Source organism: Salmo salar, chromosome ssa11, assembly GCF_905237065.1.
Source record: "Salmo salar chromosome ssa11, Ssal_v3.1, whole genome shotgun sequence".
In the NCBI taxonomy this organism is placed as follows: Eukaryota; Metazoa; Chordata; class Actinopteri; order Salmoniformes; family Salmonidae; genus Salmo; species Salmo salar.
In genome coordinates, this window is record NC_059452.1 from 101222102 (window position 1) to 101235888 (window position 13787).

Sequence of the window (13787 nt, forward strand, 5' to 3'; positions counted from 1 at the left end):
GTCTGTAACCAGGCGAAAAACCTTTCCAAGCCAAACCTTCATATCATGACTGCTTACCGTTACACACAGCCTACATCATTATCACGTCATAGTCAACATAGCTACTAGAACTAACGAGTTAGTAAACCTGCTATGAGGTTGCTACAACCTAGCCTACAAATGAACGTTTACAACGTAGGTGCTTAGGTCGAGAGAAAAAAAATTGTAATCAAGGTGACAGACAGTGACATTCAATATCGCCTTGCACACTCTTGCCTGCATCTAGCCGATCTAGGGTGTAATCATTTGTCCAACAGTTGCAAACGAGAGTTTCTATTGGACAAATTCAGGTATATTTCTCCCCATTTTGTTCAGTTTAAAAAGGTTTTTCAACATAATCGGCGGAATGAATTTACAGCTCATTTTCCACAAACACAGCTCACTTTCATAGCAGCCACATACAAACAACATAATCACTTTGCTCGTTGTATCTACGCGCTCTTCTCTAAAGCCACTAAAATCATGCAGTACAGTGTAGTTGTAGTCAGCAAGCAGTTTAGCAGTAACACCGGCAGGCACCGGTGGCAATAAATGTATAAAACCAAAAGCTTACCTTGACTTGGAAGACTTCCAGTGTTGGATAACCACAGCCAGCTAGCTAACATAGCATCACTTGCTATTTGAGTTGAGTGTTTGAGTAGGCTAAACTAGCTAGCTGCATTCGCTAGCTAAGAAAGTGAAAAGTGGAGAAAACAAACATACAAAGAAATATAGCTAGCTTTCTTTCTCTCTCGCTTCTCTTTCATTTTGTAAGAACTGAATTTGTTCAAAACTGTTCAACTATTGTCTTTCTCTCTCTTTGAGTCAACTACTCACCACATTTTATGCACTGCAGTGCTAGCTAGCTGTAGCTTATGCTTTCAGTACTAGATTCCGATCCTTTGATTAAATAAAACAACTGACATGTTGTTCACCCAATCTTTATTTAACTAGGCAAGTCAGTTAAGAACAAAATCTTATTTACAATGACGGCCTACCAAAAGGCAAAAGGCCTCCTGCGGGGGCAAAACACACATCACGACAAGAGAGACAACACTACATAAAGAGAGACCTAAGACAACAACATAGCAAGGCAGCAACACATGACAACACAGCATGGTAGCAACACAACATGACAACAACATGGTAGAAACACAACATGGCAGCAGCACAACTTGGTAACAGCACAAAACATGGTAAAAACATTATTGGGCACAGACAACAGCACAAAGGGCAAGAAGGTAGAGACAACAATACATCACGCAAAGCAGCCACAACTGTTAGTAAGAATGTCCATGACTGAGTCTTTGAATGAAGAGCAAGAGCTCTGAAGTTGTCATAATTACTGTTTAAGTCAATGGAAGGTTGAGAACCAGGGCCTAAAATTAACATCCGCCACCTGCCAAATGCAGGTAGATTTTGGCATAAGATGTTTATTTCACCAGCCATGTTGACGGGTGGTCAGGGCTCCACAGTGCGAGCATTTCACTCGCATTTGTGAATAAGTATGATCACATTTTTAGTAAAATAAATGCTGCAGTAACTGTTTTTCAAAGTATTTCTGCAACACTGCCTGGCTAGGGGCTGTGCGAACATAAAGAGCTGAGTGAAAGATTCATTTTTAGAAGCACAGCACACATGCATTAAAGTTGGCTGAAATTACTTGAAACAAAAGTCTACTGAAGAGAGACTTTGTCCATCAGTTTCTTGGCTATTTACATTGTTTTGCTCACAAGCTAGGTTGTTTTTCTATCTTTGAGTTTCAACTGCTAGGGAAGAGAAGACAACGCTTCCACTAGTCAGACTCAACCCTACAGGCAGAAACATGACTCGAGGTGCGTTACCACGGTAACCTCCCGCCCGTAAAGGGGCAGGAGAAAATTCTTGTCTCATCTGTGATATTTTGGTTAAGACTCACGTCACAAATGTTTACATTTTTTTATTTCACCTTTATTTAACCAGGTAGGCTAGTTGAGAACAAGTTCTCATTTGCAACTGCGACCTGGCCAATTCGACACATACAACAACACAGAGTTACACATGGAATAAACAAAACATACAGCCAATAATACAGTAGAACAAAAGAAAACAAAAAGTCTATATACAGTGAGTGCATATGAGGTAAGTTAAGGCAATAAATAGGCCATGTTGGCGAAGTAATTATAATATAGCAATTAAACACTGGAATGGTAGATGTGCAGAAGATGAATGTGCAAGTTGAGATACTGGGGTGCAAAGGAGCAAGATAAATAAATAAATAAATAAATAAATACAGTATGGGGATGAGGTAGGTAGATAGATGGGCTGTTTACAGATGGGCTATGTGCAGTGATCTGTGAGCTGCTCTGACAGCTGGTGCTTAAAGCTAGTGAGGGAGATATGAGTCTCCAGCTTCAGAGATTTTTGCAGTTCGTTCCAGTCATTGGCAGCAGAGAACTGGAAGGAAAGACGAACAAAGGAGGAATTGGCTTTGGGGGTGACCAGTGAGATATACCTGCTGGAGTGCGTGCTACGAGTGGGTGCTGCTATGGTGACCAGTGAGCTGACATAAGGTGGGGATTTACCTAGCAGAGACTTGTAGATAACCTGTAGCCAGTGGTTTTGGCGACGAGTATGAAGCGAGGGCCAACCAATGAGAGCGTACAGGTCGCAATGGTGGGTAGTGTATGGGGCTTTAGTAGTGATGCTGAGTAGTGATGCTGGACAGGCGAGCAGGTGCGGGCAGTGATCGATTGAAGAGCATGCATTTAGTTTTACTTGCGTTTAATAGCAGTTGGAGGCCACGGAAGGAGAGTTGTATGGCATTGAAGCTCGTCTGGAGGTTAGTTAACACAGTGTCCAAAGAAGGGCCAGAAGTATACAGAATGGTATCGTCTGCATAGAGGTGGATCAGAGAATCACCAGCAGCAAGAGCAACATCATTGATGTGTACAGAGAAGAGAGTCGGCCCGAGAATTGAACCCTGTGGCATACCCATAGAGACTGCCAGAGGTCCGGACAACAGGTCCTCCGATTTGACACACTGAACTCTATCAGAGAAGTAGTTGGTAAACCAGGCGATGCAATCATTTGAGAAACCAGGGCTGTCGAGTCTGCCAATAAGAATGTGGTGATTGACAGAGTCGAATTCCTTGGCCAGGTCGATGAATACGGCTGCACTGTAATGTCTCTTATCGATGGCGGTTATGATGTCGTTTAGGACCTTGAGCATGGCTGAGGTGCACCCATGATCAGCTCTGAAACCAGATTATTAAACAATATACCACATTACTTCTCACTAGTAATACATGTAATGTTTTAGAAACATTACAAATCATGCTCATCCGTTTTTCTTTCGTGTAATTGGTTGTTGGTGTAATTTTAGATTAAAAACAAATATTTTGGCTGGTAAAAAATCTGAGTGGCTGGTAGATTTTTAAATCGGAAACTAGCTGTCCTCAGGCTACACCATGGTGCTACCCTACAGAGTGCTGTTGAGGCTACTGTAGACCTTCATTACAAAACAGTGTGTTTTAATCATTTATTTGGTGTCTTTAAGTTAGTATAGTATTATCTCAAAATGATAACATTTTTAATGTTTCACTATGAAATTCACTGAGGAGGATGGTCCTCACCTTTCTTCTGCCTCCACTGCAATACATAGGCTGGTCTGCTCTGTAAGTTTGTAGATTTTCCATTGGCAAGCACAAACATACAAATAAGGAATAGTGAATACAGTGGACGAACCCAACTGAATGTATAGGACGAAATCCCCATCAAAGCAAAGCTCTGTAATGGAAGGTCACAATGTTGGAGATGACAACTTGTCTTAGAAGTACTTAAAAGTAAATCAACTTCATTCTCTGCATCTCTGCATCTCCCCGATGTTGTAAAGAATTATAGAAATGACAAATTGCCAAGATCTTTCCCTATACTCTACCCGGTGTACTACTGATAAAGCCATGTGCAGTAGTATTTACTGATTGCTGGAAGCAGGGAACATATTGCAACTTTTTCTCTTCTGTTAAAAACAATGTTTTGATATTCCGTAAACAAAACACTTTACAGTGAATTTTTTTATTCATTGATGACCATTGTATTTAAAGTTCTTAAGAAACGAAATCCAGGTACAAAACAAGAAAATTATCAGACAATCTGCAAATGCATATGAGCATTTTATATATTTTTTGTTTTGCAATACGTACTGTTAGGTTATAGATTTCTGGTACAAACTCCAGGCGGACACCAAAAAAACCTCAAACTAGTTTTATTACACCCGACTGAATGCTTCAGCGGAGAACATACATTCAGGATAGTGTCCATTTATATTATTATATTTTAATTGAACCTTTATTTAACTAGGCAAGTCAGTTAAGAACAAATTCTTATTTACAATGACGGCCTACCAGGACACAGTGGGTTGTTCAGGGGCAGAACGACAGATTTTTACCTTGACCTTTACCTTTCAGTTACTGACCCAACGCTCTATCCACTAGGCTACCTGCTGCCTTATACCCTGAGCTCTCTCCCCCTCCTTTCCACTAAGATGTGTTTCAGTACTTTTCCATCACCCAGTATTTCTCAGTGCTTCTCCGAGCATATCGCAGGTCTTCTCATCAGTCAGAAGAGGCCTTGAGTTATAGGGAGTACGCATTGCTACAATCCACTGCAGTCCACTACATAATTACACAAAGAGCTTAAAATCTAACACTTCTTTCAATCTCTAAGGATATATAAAAAACATGTATTCATACTAGGAGTATAGAATTATATAAAAAAGTAAAGATGTAAAACAGTCATGTACAATCTATCAGCCCTAACCCATAACATGATTATTACTACTGAGATGCAAATTATACCACAGAAAAAACTGCAACCAGGTAAGTCATTGAGAACACGTTCTCTTTTACAATAACAACCTGAGAATTTATATGAAATGATTTATTTATTTCTTCTGTCATCGGTTTAACAATACCAGGTGGAGGTGCTGCTGTGTCGCTGGCAGAGACGGTCGGCCATGAAGAAGAACAGGAAGAGCCTGACCTCCTCTACTATACATGGAGGCCTCATGGAATACATCCTATCACCCCCCAGTCTACCTACTGATATGGACCCTCGCTATGGGTGAGGGAAGGAGGGAGAGACATACTACCACCCCCTTCATATCTGCCCAGAATTTCATTGGATCCTGACTGTGGGTAGAAAGGGGGAGAGAGGAGAAAAGAGGAAGGACAGTATTCATTTTACCACCCCCTGAATCCCACTGATTCAGATATGAAGGCATCTCTCTGCCTGGAGAAGGAGAGGAGATATTTTACCACCCCCTGAATCCCACTGACTGAGATATGAAGGCATCTCTCCACCCAGAGAAGGAGAGGAGATATTTTACCACCCCCTGAATCCCACTGACTGAGATATGAAGGCATCTCTCCACCCAGAGAAGGAGAGGAGATATTTTACCACCCCCTGAATCCCACTGACTGAGATATGAAGGCATCTCTCCACCTGGAGAGCTAAAGCGGATATGACCGATCTATTGCTCCTCTCTCCACACCTCCCTGCAGCTCCAGCCAGAGAGGACTAGAGGACTACTGCTTAATGAACCATTCATTTAACACCATTAAGACCAGGGCTGCCCTGGAGAGGGCTGTTTCAGACTATTACTGCTGCAAATTGATTGCTCTTTAGGGACAATATTGATTTGTGCTCAAAGTTCCAAGCTCTTCACTGTACAGTATGGGAGAAATTCACCTCATCCGCTACAGTACTTACTACGTCGCAGAGTTGGGGCCAATTCGAATTGAAGGTAGTCAATTCAGGAAGTGATTTGAATTTGAACTTCAATAAATGGAAAAACTTTTGAAATAAATAGCTTTTACTTATAGTTTCTTGAGAAGCAATTTAAAATAGATATCCTTTTTTGATGCCTTCATTCGAATTGACCCCAACCCTGCTATGTAGCACCGATAAATGCTGGGACTGGGAGGATGTAGGACCTGTTTACATATGGACTCCTTATTAATAAACCTCTTTGTTTGCTTGTTTGTTTGTTTGTACATAAACAACTGAACTGTGTGTTTGTTTAATAATCTAGCTCCCTTGGTTGTGCGTGTCAAAAATGGCCCTTTGTTCCCTTTGTAGTGCACATCTTTTGACCATGTTGGGACGTGGACTTTCTTCTTTGTGGAGTGTGTTAATCTAACATGAAGAGAAAACTCTTACCTGTGGTCACATGTCTGTGTACTGTACATGCCCACTGGGCACAAACTGGTTGAATCTGTTTTTTCAACATAATTTGTCAACGTATTGTGATGTGGAATTTACGTGTAAAATGCATTGAATTTGCAAAAAGTCATCAACTGTTGTTTTGAGGTGGAATTTCAACCACATGATTATGTCATCATTGTAACACATTTTCAACATAGACAAACCTTACATTTCTACCTTTGAAACAATGTCAGATCTTTAACGTTATATTCACTAGCAGAAAAAAAAGCAATGGGTCGGGCAGCACCTTCTACTGGAGAGTTGATCTATCTACAGCACCTCCTACTGGAGAGTTGATCTATCTACATTACAGCACCTCCTACTGGAGAGTTGATCTATCTACATTACAGCGCCTCCTACTGGAGAGTTGATCTATTATAGCACCTCCTACTGGAGAGTTGATCTATCTACAGCACCTCCTACTGGAGAGTTGATCTATCTACAGCTACCCCTTTAGTTTCCCATCCAGGGTTTTAACCAAGCCCAGCTTAGCTTTGATATTTGTTACTTACTATTACCAATGTACTATTGTGAGAATCAGGGGCGCAACTTTGGTTTTAGAAGTGGGGGGGACATAAAATAATTATAAATATAATAATTATAATAATTTATTTTTTTTTAAATCCAGATGGATAAACACTCCAAACAGCCTTCCCGACCGATTGAAGGCGTCCGCATGGCCAGGACAAAAATGCAATTTCAGAATGTCCCCGTCCCCAGTGAAAGTTGCTCCCCTGGTGAGAATGATTGAGAGATCTCCACTTAAAAAGAAAACACATTCACTGTTGCTATGGAAGTCATTTCAAAGGGTAGGATTAACAGAGCAAATTAAATACTGTAGAACGATACTTCATAAATCATATATCATCAATGAGACTATTTAGACCTATAATTTGCAAAGTTCGGGTTCCACATTCCTGAAGAGTTCTACCTCGAACCAAAACGGGTTCTACCTGAAACCAAAAAGGGTTCTCCTATGGGAACAGCAGTATAACCCTTTTGGAACCCTTATTTCTACAAGTGTAGGGTTTCAAGCTTTGGTTGATTTGAAATTTAATCTAAAAGTTCATAAAGGATTGGATTCCTGTCTCCATCTCAACCAAAAATCTAGTTAAAGAATATTACTTTATTAAAAATGTATTTGATTTAGTCCTATTCTTTAACTTAGATTTTTGGTTGAGATGGAGGCGTGAATCCAAACTGGAATTTAAAACCAAACGAATGCCCAGATTCAATCAGATCGAGCGTTAACCATCGTTGGCCAACATCCCCATAGCAGATGTTATGACGGTGTTGGAGCTGAATCTACAGTATGAGCTGACACATACTGTAGGTGAGTGGCTGCTTTTGTGTGTCACAAACCACTCCCTTCCTTAGAAGTGTTAAGTGTAGGCTGTATCAATGTTGGAAATAACTCTCAAGTGTCAAACTGTTGATGTCAAACCAATGAGCCATTCACAGTTTCACTGTACCGACCCTGTATACTTAGACTTGCATGGCTTAATCTTTGAGACAAGCATATGTTAGGCTAATGCATGTTTAAATGTTCATTTGGATGAGTGTATTTATAGCCTATCAGTCTAATTCAAGTTTTTGAACTTGTAACGAGGCTGTGTTGGATTTGTCGGTTTATAGTCGGGCGTGGTTTAGTTGCATGCAGTGTCCATGATAAGGTAAGGCAACGAGCCACTTGTAGATTTGACAGCTCTAAAGCAGATCCACCTCCAACACCTCCATATAACAACCACTATGCGGATGTTATTGAATCCATCCCTTAGTAAGTGGCACAGATTAAACTATCCAAGAAGAAGATAATCTCCTTCAAATGTGGATATTTGGTTGTTTTCAACCAAACACAATTCAATATGACTTTTGTAATTCAGTAAATATCCTAAAGTGAAGGTTATTTTACAAACTAATGTACACATCCATGGCCACATTTTGAGGTTACTGTAGCTTTAAATGTCTTATATAATCAAAGCATGCATGTTCAAGATAGCGTGCAAAGGCCGCAGGTCTGTGGAGATCTTCACAATTGCTGTAATAATCTGTGCAGAATCTCAAACAGCATTGATTACTTGCACCATGTACTTTTAATGTAATCTCAACTGCAATTTAGTTATTTTGGTTCTGCTTTAAGATAAAGCACAGTGAGAACACATTACGTTGTTGTATAAATAAACAAAATATCTGGCATTGTTTTTCCCATTTCAACTTTGTTGTGTTTTTTTTTAATGGCTGAAAGTGCAGTGGTAACACATTTAGGTGACAACTAAACCAAAATTGACTGTTTTCAATTGGATTTGGTTGTGCTTTTATTTTGGTTGAAAGCATAGTGATAACACATTGCGAATTCAACAAACTTCTGGCTGTCTTTTTGAGTGGATAAATATAGGTTGTACGCTCATTGATCAACGCCTCAACAAAATATTACCCAATTGTTGACGTTGATGTGGTGTGCCCAGTGAGTATTTACCTGTATTTTACCTGTCCATACTGTAACCTTACCTTGCTATGTAGAGTATATATAGGTATTTACCTCTCACTTGACATGAGACTAGCCTTATCCAAGCCAGAACAGCCAACAGGACAGGAGCCTATCCCCTGCTTCTGTAACATGAGGCAGCTTCAATGTACAAGTACACCCCCATTGGACAGGATGTGAATCTACTGCAGGGCCTGCACATACTTACATGTATTGTACTGAGGTCTGTATATTGTCATGGGAAACATTCCATACTGTACATATTTGCCCATAGTAGAAGTGGTCAGAAAGAGACTTTTTGGACCTGAATTCCAAACCCATTCAGGAGATAGAGGTGCTTAAAGTTGAACAATTTTGCATACCCCACCATTCCATGTCTTCATCACTGGAAAATATTTAGGTTTGATGTAATTTAAAAGCTTACCAACAGGGTTGTCAAACAATTGAATCATTTCTTGATTTTATGTTTTACCTTTAATGTCAATTATCTAAAAACATATTTGCATATGTTGTAGCTTAGATCCTATTTCACATAACCTGAGGTTTTTGTTTTGTGCCCACTGTCGGTTGAGACACAACATGCTCTTGAATACAGGGTGTCATTTCAGTCATAGAAATATAATTCCTAGAATGGACCTATCCCTTCAGACCACTGCAATGCAGCCGGTACACAATTGAAATTTAAATTGAAAATACATTTTAACTTCTAATTATTACCACAAAGATGACCGCTGTTCCACCCACCGTTAAACATCAAATTAAAGATGCACTATGTAGAAATCGCTCTGCCGTTTCCTTGCTGCTAAACTTCTAATAGTTCGCCTAATTTCAGTTTATGTGACTTAACAAGCAAGTTTAGTTTAGAGAATCATTGTACCATCTAAACTGCTATGAATATATATTTTCTATAAAAAATATTGTATTTTCAGATGTTTGAAGCTGGTGTACAAAACCGAAAGTAAAAGACGCAAAACTTTTATTTAAGAATGGGAAGCATAGAAATTGCACATGTAGAGCGGACATAAAACAGATCTACCGCTTCTTAGATTTGCGTTCAATGAGAATGACTGATCTATAACACAAATTTCTATGTGAATTTGGTCAGGTCGGCTAGAGTGTTACATATTGCAGCTTTAAATGGTATATATTCCCAATTCAAGTCAACATTCCCTGATGTGTGCTCTTTCAACCATCTTAATGGTACCATTTGAAAGTAAAAATGTCCATTTTATTCCATTGTAGTATTCCCAAAACATGACACCCACCCTGTATTCAAGAGCATGTTGTGTCTCAACTGATGGATGGCACAACACAAAAATCTCCCTTAAAGGCCTAGTGCATCAAAAACGTGATTTCCCTGTGTTTTATTTAAGTGATAATGCCATCAAAGCCGGTGATTGGAGGATCTATTGGCACGGCAAACTGTGGGGTTTGTTGAGGGCCAGCAAACCGAGTCAATATATCCTCCAAACACTGGCTTCAAGGGCATTATCCCTTTTATAAAACAGGTTACCAACATATTCAAAATAATAGTTGACATATTTTCATTAAAAACATTATTTAGATTAATTTATTCTTACTATTTCATCCTTCCACAAGATATAGTCCTGACACAAATCTAGGGTTGCTACCCAAGCCGGCTGGTCATTCGTTCTATCGGTTCGGCTGCCGGTTGACCCAGTCTTTCAGTCTTTTTGTTCTGTATCTATGGACGCGACCCAGTCGTTCGTTCTAAATGTTCCATTGCCATACCGGCTGGCAACGTTCTCAGCAACCCATTGTTGTTTGCTCACCTTTCACTTCAATACTTTATGGTTTTCTTTTTTTTCTTGACGTAGATATGGCCTGTCTTTTAACCAATATGCATATACACAAAATAAGCATATTTTCCATCATTTTGGTCTAACTTGGGCATTAGCTAACAAAAATCCCTTTCTCAGACAGTTTAGATCACTGTGAGGATCCGACATTCTTGGCCAGAGATATTGGGACCAACGGGACAAGAGTAGTTGCTCTAGTGATAGATTTAGGCAGTGGTTTAAAGTACTTAAGTAAAAATACTTGAAAGTACTACTTAAGTAGTTTTTTGGGGTATCTGTACTTTACTATTTATATTTTTGACAATTTTTACTTTTACTTCAATACATTCCTAAAAACAAAGTACTCAATACATTTTGAATGCTTAGAAAGACAGGAAAATGGTGCAATTCACACACTTATCAAGAGAACATCCCTGCTCATCCCTACTGCCTCTGATCTGATAAGTACATTTAAAACCAAATACTTTTAGACTTTTACTCAAGTAGGATTTTACTGGGTGACTTTCACTTTTACTTGAGTCATTTTCTATTAAGGTATCTTTACTTTTACTCATTGTATGAAAATTGGGTCCTTTTTCCACCACTGGATTTAGGCCATTCACTACCCAGATCATTGTTTCAAAAGATTGAGGGTGGACCTCAAATAGCCCTAAAGAGGGCACCATTACGCCATACAACAACAAGCAACAGGCTTTTATTTCACGACCACTTTTCTTGCCAGCTGATTCATGATTTCGACTGGCTGAGAAACGCTGCCTGCCTGTCTGTCAGGTTCCGGCTCCCGACACATTGGGCAGCTGGAGAACGAATTTGAATATTGAAACAATGTTGTAAATGTCAGAGAGACAGACAGCAAGGTTTATTCAAATCTCTACTGTTGAAAACTAAAGTTAGTGTAAAAGAAATGTGAGATAATGTCTATATGGTTTTTATAGTGGAGATCAAGTATATAAATTGCCTGGCTGGGCTGATGAGACAGTGGATTGCGCAGTCAGATGGAACAGAGTAAATAGGCATTTTAACGTCATTGATTTAGCCGGTGGTAACTTGTGGAATAGACACCGGCTGGAATGCGGTTTTAACCCATCAGCATTCAAGATTAGACCCACCCGTTGTATAAATATATTTACACACTATGAAGTTGGAACAATATTGTGAAATTGTCAAATTGATGAAAATGCCATTTTAGTGTAAGAGCTGCTTGAAAAGAACCCACATTTTTTACCTGTTTTGGCGGGATGGAGTTTTGGCCTGCCTGGTGACATCATCAGGTGGGAAATGAATTAATAGACCAATAAGAGAGTTCCAAACCTCTCTGCCAATAACAGCTCGTTTTCAGTTTTCCCCACAACTCAGACCACTCCCAGACAATCCGAAAAAACATTTGTAGTGAATCTGTTAATCTACACATGCTGTTTTACGATTAATGTGACAAATAACATTTGATTTGATTATTTTTGATTTGGTCAAATGTAGTGTAGTGGAATAGGGTGTCCTTTGGCATGCAGGCAAGTGACAACCTGTCCAAGTGATGCGTCATGTGTCTATTTCTATCTTTTAAACTGTGCAGTTGTAATCTATGAAAGGGTCATTTACTTCTTATAGGACTAGAAGGAGATGGGAGGAGAGATTTGATTGATTGAATAGCTGATTGACTGATCGATGTTTTGTTTTTGTGGGCTTAAAAGACATGCATTACATCAATCAGATGTATATTAACCTGACCTGGATTCACCTGGTCAGTCTATGTCATGGAAAAGAGCAGGTGTTCATAATGTTTTGTACACTCAGTGTACAATGACAACCATGTGTGCTGTGGGAATATACACTGAGTATACACAATAACCCCTGCTCTTTCCATGACATAGACTGACCAGGTGTAAGCTGTGATCTCTTATTGATGTCACTTGTTAAATCCACTTCAATCAGTGCAGATAAAGGGAAGGAGACAGGTTTAAGAATTTTTAAGCCTTGAGACAATTGAGACATGGATTGTGTATGTGTGCCATTCAGAGGGTGAATGGGCAAGGCAAAAGATTTAGATGCCTTTAAACGGGGTATGGTAGTAGGTGCCAGGTGCACCGGTTTGTGTCCAGAACTGCAATGCTGCTGGGTTTTTTTTCACACTCAACAGTTTCCCGTGTGTATGAAAAATGGGGGGGTGCAACTCAATATTAGGTAGGTGTTCTTAATGTTTTGTACACTCAGTGTATATTGTACAGTACAGTACAGATGACCTGTGTACTACTGTATGTCTGTCTGACAGGCATATCATGGTACGATCATTTATTTTATTTAACCTTTATTTAACTAGGCAAGTCAGTTAAGAACAAATTCTTACAATGACGGCCTGCCAAAAGGCAAAATGCCTCCTGCAGGGACGGGGGCTGGGATTAAAAATACATTAAAAAAAATATAGGACAAAACACACATCACGACAAGAGAGACAACACAACACTACATAAAGAGAGACCTAAGACAACAACATACAGTGGGATCCAAAATGACTGGCACCCCTGACTGGCAATGCACAAACAATGCTTAAAAAAATATAAACAATATAATTATAGAGATAAACTCAAAATACCAACATGTGAGAAATACTGTACTTTATTAATGTTTCAATGGAACCAACCAAAATAATTTATTGATTTAATTAAAAATCAATGTCCTCCAAATCAAGGATTCACAATTATTGGCACCCTTAAATGTTATTGTAAATAACATCTACTAAAATTAAACCAGGAATTAAATTCCACTATCCTTTTGTCATCCAACACCATGAAGAAAAGAAACGAACTGGCAGTTGAAAAGAGACAGATGGTCGTAGACCTTCATAAATCTGGTCATGGCTACAAGAAGATCCACAAAGGATTGAATATACCACTGAGCACTGTCAGGGCGATTATTAAAACATTCTAAAGTTATGGAACAGTTGAAACCCTCACGGGTAGAGGACACAAATGCATTGTGCCCCCCAGGATAGGGAGGAGGATGGTGAGAGAAGCAACAAAATCCCCAAGAATCACTGTGAAAGAATTGCAGGCCTTGGTGGCATCTTGGGGTCACCAGGTTCCAAAAAGCACCATCAGACGCCACCTCCACAACCACAGGCTCTTTGGAAGGGTTTCCAGCAGAAAGCCCTTTCTGACCCCAAGACACAGACGCAAGCGCATGGAGTTTTCCAAATGTCATTTAAATTATGACTGGAAGAAGGT

At 39.5% G+C, this 13787-nt stretch overlaps 1 protein-coding gene across 1 annotated transcript in view; it reads left to right on the plus strand.

Annotated features, from left to right (window-relative positions):
* Positions 1 to 8460, plus strand: part of LOC106591039 (relaxin receptor 2) — a 269349-nt gene extending 260889 nt beyond the window's left edge. The window contains exon 22 of the mRNA XM_045690182.1: positions 4976 to 8460. Within this exon, the coding sequence (XP_045546138.1) occupies positions 4976 to 5125 (150 nt within the window). The 3' untranslated portion in view covers positions 5126 to 8460. The remainder of the gene's footprint in view (positions 1 to 4975) is intronic.
* The last annotated feature ends 5327 nt before the right edge of the window (positions 8461 to 13787 follow it).